Source organism: Palaemon carinicauda, chromosome 43 (assembly GCF_036898095.1).
Source record: "Palaemon carinicauda isolate YSFRI2023 chromosome 43, ASM3689809v2, whole genome shotgun sequence".
NCBI lineage: Eukaryota > Metazoa > Arthropoda > Malacostraca > Decapoda > Palaemonidae > Palaemon > Palaemon carinicauda.
Genome location: NC_090767.1, coordinates 2,632,389 through 2,642,046, shown reverse-complemented (window position 1 = coordinate 2,642,046; position 9,658 = coordinate 2,632,389). Strand labels below are relative to the sequence as shown.

General features: G+C 38.4%; 1 protein-coding gene across 1 annotated transcript; it reads left to right on the top strand.

Annotated features, from left to right (window-relative positions):
* The first annotated feature begins 1,373 nt into the window (after positions 1 to 1,373).
* LOC137633504 (uncharacterized) lies at positions 1,374 to 2,445 on the top strand. The gene is made up of 2 exons (XM_068365799.1): positions 1,374 to 1,745; positions 2,242 to 2,445. Exons 1-2 carry the CDS (start codon positions 1,374 to 1,376, stop codon positions 2,443 to 2,445), a joined length of 576 nt encoding a protein of 191 aa, XP_068221900.1.
* The last annotated feature ends 7,213 nt before the right edge of the window (positions 2,446 to 9,658 follow it).

Sequence of the window (9,658 nt, the reverse complement as noted above, 5' to 3'; positions counted from 1 at the left end):
TCGGCACCCTGGAAAACCGAAAGTTTGAAAATACGACACCTGAAAAAAAAGTTTGAAAATTAGCCCCCAGGAAACCCAAAAATTGAAAATGAGCCCCCAAGAAATCCAAAGTTAGAAAATCAGCCCACAGAAAACCCAAAGTTTGAAAATCAGCCCCCTGGAAAACCAAAAGTCTGAAAATAAGCCCCAAGGAAACCCAAAGTTTGAAAATGAGCAGTACAGGAAACTAAAAGTTTGAAAATCAGCCCCCCCGGAAACCAAAAGTTTGAAAATCAGCCCCCTGTAAAATCAAAAATTTGAGAATCGGCCCCTGAAAACCAAAAGTTTGGAAATCAGACCCCAGGAAAGCAAATGTTTAGAAATTAGCCCCTTGGAAATCCCAAAATTTGAAAATCAGCCCCCTGAAAACCCAAAGTTTGAAAATCATCCCACTGTGAAAACCCAAGTTCGAAATTCAGCTTCCTGGAAAATCCAAAGTTTATAAATCGGCCTCTGAAAAACCGAGTTTGAAAATCATCCCCCTGAAAACCAAAAGTTTAAAAATCAGCCCCCAGGAAACCGAAAGTATGAAAATAAGCCCCAGGAAACCAAAAGTTTGAAAATCAGGCCCCTGGAAAACCAAAAGTTTGAAAATCAGCCCTCTGAAAACCTAGTTTGAAAATCAGCCCCAAGGAAACCCAAATTCATCCCCTTGAAAATCAAAAGTTTGAAAATCAGCCCCTTGAAAACCAAAATTTAAAAAATCAGCCCCCTTAAAACCAAAAGTTTGAAAAACCGCCCCTTGGAAAACCCAGAGTTTGAAAATCAGTCCCCTGAAAACCAAAAGTTTGAAAACAGCCCCCTGAAAACCCAGTTTGAAAATCAGCCCCCTGAAAACCAAAAGTTTGAAAATCAGGCGCTGAAAACCCAGTTTGAAAATCGTCTACCAGGAAACCCAGTTTTAAAATAAGCCCCTGGAAAACTCAATGTTTGAGAATCAGCCCTCATGAAACCAAAAGTTTGAAAATCCGCCCTCTGGAGAACCAAAAGAAAGATAATCAGCCCCCTGGAAACCAAAAGTTTCAAAATCAGCCGCCAGGAAACCCAAAGTTTAAAAATATGTCCTCAGGAAAACCAAAAGTTTGAAAATCAGCCCCTTTAAAACCAAAAGTTTGAATATCAGACCCCTGGAAAACCCAGTTTGGAAATCAGCCCCCTTAAAACCAAAAGTTTTAAAATTAGCCCCCTGAAAACTAAGTTTCAAAATCGGCCCCCAGGAAACCCATGGTTGGAAACTCAGCCCCATGAAAACAAGAAATTGGGAAATCAGCCCCCAGGAAACCCAAATTTTTAAAATCATCCTCCAGGAAACCCATACCTTTAAAATCAGCCCCATGGAAAACCCAAAGTTTGAAAATAAGCCCCAGGAAATTGAAAGTTTGAAAATGAGCCCCCTTGAAAACCAAAAGTATGAAAATCAGCCCCTGAAAACCAAAAGTTTGAAAATCAGCCCCTTGAAACCCCAGAGTTTGATGATCAGCCCCCAGGAAAATCAAAAGTTTGAAAATAAGCCCCCCTGGAAACCCAGAGTTCAAAATCAGCCCCCAAGAAACCCAAGGTTTGAAAATCAGCCCCCTGGGAAACCCAGAGTTTTGAAATCAACCCCTGAAAACCATAAGTTAAAAAATCAGCCCTGTGAAAACTTAAAGTTTGAAAATCAGCACCCTGAAAACCAAAAGTTTGAAAATCAGCCCCCTGAAAACCCAGTTAGAAAATCAGCTCCTTGAAAATCAAGTTTGAAAATCAGCCCCCAGGAAACCAAAAGTCCAAAAATCAGTCCCCCAGGAAACCAAAAGTTTGAAAAACAGCCCCTTGGAAAACCCAAAATTTGAAAATCAGCCCCCTGAAAACCCAAAGTTTGAAAATCAGCCCCATGGGAAACCCAAAGTTTGAATATCAGTCCCCTGGAAAATCCAAAGTTTGAAAATCAACCCCTGAAAACCAAAAGTTCGAGAATCAGCCCCCAGGAAACCCAACTTATGAAAATCAGCCCCAGGAAACCAAAAGTTTGAAAATCAGCCCCCTGGAAAACCAAAAGTTTGAAAATCAGCCCTCTTAAAACCAAAAGTTTAAAAATCAGCCCCCAGGAAACCCAAAGTATGAAAATCACCCCCCCCCGAAAACCCAAAGTTGGAAAATCAGCCCTCAGAAAACCAAAAGATTGAAAATTTGTCCCCTGAAAACCAAAACTTTGAAAAACAGCCCCCTGAAAACCCAAAGTTGGAAAATCAGCCCCTAGAAAACCAAAAGATTGAAAATCAGCCCCCAGGAAACACCATGTTAGAAAATACACCACCCGAAAACCCCAAGTTTGAAAATCAGCCCCTAGGAAACCCAAAGTTTGAAAATCAGCCCCCACGAAACCCAAGGTTAGAAAATCAGCACCCTGGAAAACCCAAAGTTTGAAATTCAGCCCCCTGGAAAACCAAAAGTTTGAGAATCAGCCCCCTGAAAACCCAAAGTCCAAATTCAGCCCCCAGGAAACCCAAAGTTTGAAAATTAGCCCCCTGGAAAACCCAAAGTTTTGAAATCAGCCCATTGAAAATTTAAAGTTTGAAAATCAGCCCCCTGACAAACAAAAGTTTGAAAATCAGCCCCCTGAAAACCCAAAGTTTGAAAATCAGCCCCCTGAAAACCAAAAGTTTGGAAATCAGACCCCAGGAAAGCAAATGTTTGGAAATCAGCCCCTTGGAAATCCCAAAATTTGAAAATCAGCCCCCTGAAAACCAAAAGTTTGATAATCATCCCCCTGTGAAAACCCAAGTTTGAAATTCAGCTTCCTGGAAAATCCAAAGTTTATAAATCGGCCTCTGAAAAACCAAGTTTAAAAATCATCCCCCTGAAAACCAAAAGTTTAAAAATCAGCCCCCAAGAAACACAAAGTATGAAAATAAGCCCCAGGAAACCAAAAGTTTGAAAATAAGGCCCCTTGAAAACCAAAAGTTTAAAAATCAGCCCTCTGAAAACCTAGTTTGAAAATCGGCCCCAAGGAAACCCAAAGTTCGAAAATCAACCCCTTGAAAATCAAAAGTTTGAAAATCAGCCCCTTGAAAACCAAAATTTAGAAAATCAGCCCCCTGAAAACCAAAAGTTTGAAAAACAGCCCTTTGGAAAGCCCAACGTTTGAAAATCAGTCCCCTGAAAACCAAAAGTTGGAAAACAGCCCCGTGAAAACCCAAAGTTTGAAAATCAGCCCCCTGAAAACCAAAAGTTTGAAAATTGGGCCCTGGAAACCGAGTTTGAAAATCATCCACCGGGAAACCCAGTTTTAAAATAAGCCCCTGGAAAACCCAATGTTTGAAAATCAGCCCTCAAGAAACCAAAAGTTTGAAAATCAGCCCCCTGGAGAACCAAAAGTTTGATAATCAGCCCCTTGGAAACCAGAAGTTTGAAAATCAGCCCCCAGGAAACCCAAAGTTCAAAAATATGTCCTCAGGAAAACCAAAAGTTTGAAAATCAGCCCCTTGAAAACCAAAAGTTTGAATATCAGCCCCCTGACAAACAAAAGTTTGAGAATCAGCCCCCTGACAAACAAAAGTTTGAAGATCAGCCCCCTGAAAACCCAAAGTTTGGAAATCAGTCCCCTGAAAACCAAAAGTTTGAAAATCAGCCCCCAGGAAACCAAAAGTTTGAAAATCAGCCCATTGGAAAACCCAAAATTTGAAAATCAGCACCCAAAAACCCAAAGTTTGAAAATCAGTCCCCTGTGAAAACCCAAGTTTGAAAATCAGCCCCTGGAAAATTCAAAGTTTATAAATAAGACCCTGAAAAACCAAAAGTTCGAAAATCAGCCCCTTGAAAACCAAAAGTTTAAAAATCAGCCCCCAGAAAACCAAGTATGAAAATCAGCCCCAGGAAACCAAAAGTTTTAAAAAAGCCCCCTGAAAACCCAAAGTTTGAAAATCAGCCCCCTGAAAACCAAAAGTTTGAAAATCAGGCCCTGAAAACCCAAAGTTGGAAAATCAGCCCCCTGAAAACCCAGTTTGAAAATTAGCCCCCAGTAAACTCAAAGTTTGAAAATCAGCCCCCACAAAACCAAAAGTTTTAAAATCAGCCCCCTGAAAACCCAAAAATTGAAAATCAGCCCCCTAGAAAACTCAGTTTGGAAATCAGCCCCCTGGAAACCCAAAGTTTTCAAAATCGGCACCCTGGAAAACCGGAAGTTTGAAAATCAGCCCCCTGACAAACCAATAGTTTGAAAATCCGACACCTGAAAAAAAAGTTTGAAAATTAGCCCCCAGGAAACCCAAAAATTGAAAATGAGCCCCCAAGAAACCCAAAGTTAGAAAATCAGCCCATGGAAAACCCAAAGTTTGAAAATCAGCCCCCTGGAAAACCAAAAGTCTGCAAATCAGCCCCAATGAAACCCAAAGTTTGAAAATGAGCGGTAGAGGAAACCAAAAGTTTGAAAATCAGCCCCTCAGGAAACCAAAAGTTTGATAATCAGCTCCCTGTAAAATGAAAAAATTAAAAATCAGCCCCCTGAAAACCAAAAGTTTGGAAATCAGACCCCAGGAAAGCAAATGTTTGAAAATCAGCCCCTTGGAAATCCCAAAATATGAAAATCAGCCCCCTGAAAACCCAAAGTTTGAAAATCATTCCCCTGTGAAAACCCAAGTTTGAAATTCAGCTTCCTGGAAAATCCAAAGTTTATAAATCGGCCTCTGAAAAACCAAGTTTGAAAATCATCCCCCTGAAAACCAAAAGTTTAAAAATCAGCCCCCAGGAAACCCAAAGTATGAAAATAAGCCCCAGGAAACCAAAAGTTTGAAAATCAGGCTCCTGGAAAACCAAAAGTTTGACAATCAGCCCCCTGAAAACCGAAAGTTTGAAAAACAGCCCCTTGGAAAACCCAGAGTTTGAAAATCAGTCCCCTGAAAACCAAAGGTTTGAAAACAGCCCCCTGAAAACCCAGTTTGAAAATCAGCCCCCTGAAAACCAAGTTTGAAAAATCAGGCCCTGAAAACCCAAATTGAAAATCATCCACCAAGAAACCCAGTTTTAACCCTGAATAGGTACGGTCCTCGGACACCCCTTTAAGGGTATACTCGGACGCGAACGACCCCGACGCCAAAAAAATTCTTGAAAAATCAGTTTTTGCAGTAACCTCCTTTTTTCTTTTGCCAAAAAAAACTTCAATGAATGCTTAAAACAACTGTAAAGATAAATACTACTCATCTGCAGAAAAACTATTTATTATAAATATTTTAAAAAATTAAGTAGAAAAAAAAAGACCTGACATAAAAATTCATAAAAAAAAAGTTTATACATATATACACAAATCCTTTTAGGAATTGATTCTTGAATGTTTAGGACACATCTTGATGTATTTTGGATGAAGTCAGACCCATGGAGGTGAAGATCTGAAATGAGAAAAAAAGGGTAACTTTTTTTGGCCAAAAAAAAATTGTCCAAATTTCATGAATTTTTTTGGGTACCCAAATGAAATAGGAAGTGGCTAATTTTTTTAGGGAATAAACATATGTTATCCTAAAATAGAAATATGTAAAAAAAATTTCATTATTTTGTAAATTACATTTATATCAGGGGCCATATCTAAAGGTAATTTTTTGACTACTTGGAAATTTCGTAAAAAAATACATATATTTAATATATAATATGATATTTATGCAGGTAAAAATATACCAAAATATCACAAATTCTATAGGGAACAAGAATATATATAGATAGGGCAGCTTACGCTTCGGATATGTCCACAAAATGGCCGCCAACCACACTGACTCAGACTCCCTAATCTGCCACTTGAAATGTAGGAAGGGTATGTCAATTTCAAGGTGTTATTTACTAATCTAATTATTATTGGATATGCATAAAAATTGTATGGTGGGTTGCTGGATAATTGTCGATTATTTTACGACTATAAAATTAAAATTCTGACCCAAAAAATTTTTTTGAAGGGAAATAAAATCGAAAAAAAAATGTAAAACAATATTTTAGCTAAAAAAATTTGATGATATTCAATAAAAAAAAAAGTAAACAAAATTTTCCGACAAATAAACATCTAGAGGAATCATTACTCTGTGATAGTTCCTTAGTACGTAGTAATTTTGAAAGAATTGGGAAAAAACGAAAAAATGGCAATCACCGGAAAATCGAACACATACCTATATATACACCATATCTGGCTAAAAAAAAGATAGGCATGGGTAGCCAGATCATCTAGAAACACTTTCCAACACTATAAAAATATAAGTTTTGCGACACTACTTGCCAATTCCTTACGGTAACATGACTGAGCAAAAAAAAGCAAAACAAATAAAAAGGGGCACTCGTGGAAAAATGGCCATTCTAATATACGGCATTTCAGAAAAAAAAATTTCAGCCACGTGCTAGGCAAACCATCAAGGCATATTTTCCGACAAATAAACATATAAATGAAATATTACTCTGTGATAGTTCCTTAGTACGTAGTAATTTTGAAAGAAATGGGAAAAAACGAAAAAATGGCAATCACAGGAAAATCGAACACATACTTATATATACGCCATATCTGGCTAAAAAAAAATAGGCATGGGTAGCCAGATCATCTAGAAACACTTTCCAACACTATAAAAATATAAGTTTTGCGACACTACTTGCCAATTCCTTACGGTAACATGACTAAGCAAAAAAATGCAAAACAAATAAAAAGGGGCACTCGCGGAAAAATGCCCAACATTCTAATATACGGCATCTCAGATAAAAAAAAAAGACATGCACGTGTTAGCCCAACCATCAAGGCACACTTTCTAACACATAAACATGAAAAAAAAATCAATAATATACGGCAATTCCTTACTACGTAGTAAATTTTTACAAATATTGAAAAAAAAACAGAAATTGGCAACCGCAGTTAAATACCCAATATACCAATAACTACGTTGTATCTGACAAAAACAAAATCACGCATGGGTAGCCAGATCATCTAGACACACTTTCCAACATTAAAAAAGCAAAAGTTTTACGACACTATTTCGCAATATCTTACGGAAAAATGACTTGGCAAAAAAATTAAAAAAAATTAAAAAGGGACACTCGCGGTAAAATGCCCGACATTCTAATATACGACATCTCAGATAAAAAAAAAGACATGCACGTGTTAGCCCAACCATCAAGGCACACTCTCTAACACATAAACATGAAAAAAAATGAATAATATACGGCAATTCCTTACTACGTAGTAATTTTTACAAATATTGAAAAAAACACAGAAATTGGTAACCGCAGTTAAATACCCAATATACCAATAACTACGTCGTATCTGACAAAAACAAAGTCATGCATGGGTAGCCAGATCATCTAGACACACTTTCCAACACTAAACAAGCAAAAGTTTTACGACACTATTTGGCAATATCTTACGGAAAAATGACTTGGCAAAAAAATGAAAAAAAATGAAAAAGGGGCACTCGCGGTAAAATGGTCCTCGTGGTGATGAATGACATTTTAACTAAAAAAAAAACATGCACATGGTAGCCAAACAATCCACCAAGACTTTCCACAACTGATAACCTATACAAGTTGCACCATTCTACGACAATTTCATAATACGTAATAACTTTGATAATTATGCAAACTACCTCAGAAGGGTAAACTCGGACGCGAACGACCCCGACGCGTCTCAGAAATCGGGGAAGGAGTACAGCTACAGCAATGCACATCTGGACACTACTAGAGCGTGTAGGTGACACACCTCCTGCAGGTCGATCACCCACAAATTCAGTCACAGGGGTGAGTCACGTGAGAAAAACCTGTTTTTTTTTGACGCTCGGGGTCGCAAACGACCCACCGTACCTATCCAGGGTTAAAATAAGCCCCTGGAAAACCCAATGTTTGAAAATCAGCCCGCAGGAAACCAAAAGTTTGAAAATCAGCCCCTTAGGGAACCAAAAGTTTGATAATCAGCCCTCTGGAAACCAGAAGTTTCAAAATCAGCCGTCAGGAAACCCAAAGTTTAAAAATATGTCCTCAGGAAAACCAAAAGTTTGAAAATCAGCCCCTTTAAAAACAAAAGTTTGAATACCAGACCCCTGGAAAACCAAGTTTGGAAATCCGCCCCCTTAAAACCAAAAGTTTTAAAATCAGCACCCAGGAAACCCAAAGTTTTAAAATCATCCTCCAGGAAACCCATGCTTTGAAAATCAGCCCCTGGAAAACCCAAAGTTTGAAAATAAGCCCCAGGAAATTAAAAGTTTGAAAATCAGCCCCCTTGAAAACCAAAAGTATGAAAATCAGCCCCTGAAAACCAAAAGTTTGAATATCAGCCCCTTGAAAACCCAGAGTTTGATGATCAGGCCCCAGAAAACCAAAAGTTTAAAAATCAGCCCCCAAGACCCCTAATGTTTGAAAATCATCCCCCAGGAAACCCAAAGTTTGAATATCATCCCCTGGAAAACCCAAAGTTTGAAAACCAGCCCCTGGAAAACCCAAATTTTGAAAATTAGCACCCACAAGACCCAAAGTTTGAAAATCAGCCCCCTGAAAAACCGAAAGTTTTAAAATAAGCACCTGAAATCACCCAAAGTTTGAAAATCAGCCCCCAGGAACCCAAAGTTGGAAAATCTGCCCCCAAGAAACCCAAAGTTTGAAAATTCACCCTCTGAAAACCCAGTTTTAAAATCAGCCACCTGAAAATCAAAAGTTTGAAAATCAGTCCCCAGGAAACCAAAAGTTTGAAAATCAGCCCCTTGGAAAACCCAAAATTTGAAAATCAGCCCCCTGAAAACCAAAAGTTTGAAAATCAGCCCCTCGGTAACCCAAAGTTAAAAAATCAGCCCCCTGGAAAATCCAAAGTTTGAAAATTAGCCCCTGAAAAAACAAAAGTTTGCAAATAAGCCCCCTGAAAAACAAAATTTTGAAAATCAGCCCCAAGGAAACCCAAATTTTGAAAATAAGCCCCCTGAAAACCAAAAGTTTGAAAATAAGCCCCTGGTAACCCAAAGTTCGAAAATCTGCCCCCTGGAAAATCCAAAGTTTGAAAATCAGCCCATGGAAAAACCAGTTTGAAAATAAGCCCCTGAAAACCAAAATTTTGAAAATCAGCCCCAAGGAAACCCGATTTATGAAAATCAGCCCCAGGAAACCAAAAGTTTGAAGATCAACCCCCTAGAAAACCAAAAGTTTGAAATTCTGCTCTCTGAAAAGCAAAAGTTTGAAAATCAGCCCCCAGGAAACCCAAAATAGTAAAATCAGCCCCAGGGAAACAAAAGTTTGAAAATCACCCCCTTGAAAACCAAAACTTTGAAAATCAGCCCTCTGAAAACGAAAAGTTTTAAAATCGGCCCCAAGGAAACCCAAAGTTCGAAAATCAGCCCCTTGAAAATCAAAAGTTTGAAAATCAGCCCCTTGAAAACCTTAAGTTCGAAAATCAGCCCCTTGGAAATCAAAAGTTTGAAAATCTGCCCCTTGAAACCAAAAGTTTGAAAATCAGCCCCGTGAAAACCAAAGTTTGAAAATCGGCCCCTTGGAAAACCCAAAGTTTGAAAATCAGCCCCCTGAAAACCAAAAGTTTGAAAAACAGCCCCCTGAAAACCCAAAGTTTGAAAATCAGCCCCCTGAAAACCAAAAGATTGAAAATCAGCCCCCAGGAAACCCAAAGTTGGAAAATCAGCCCCATGAA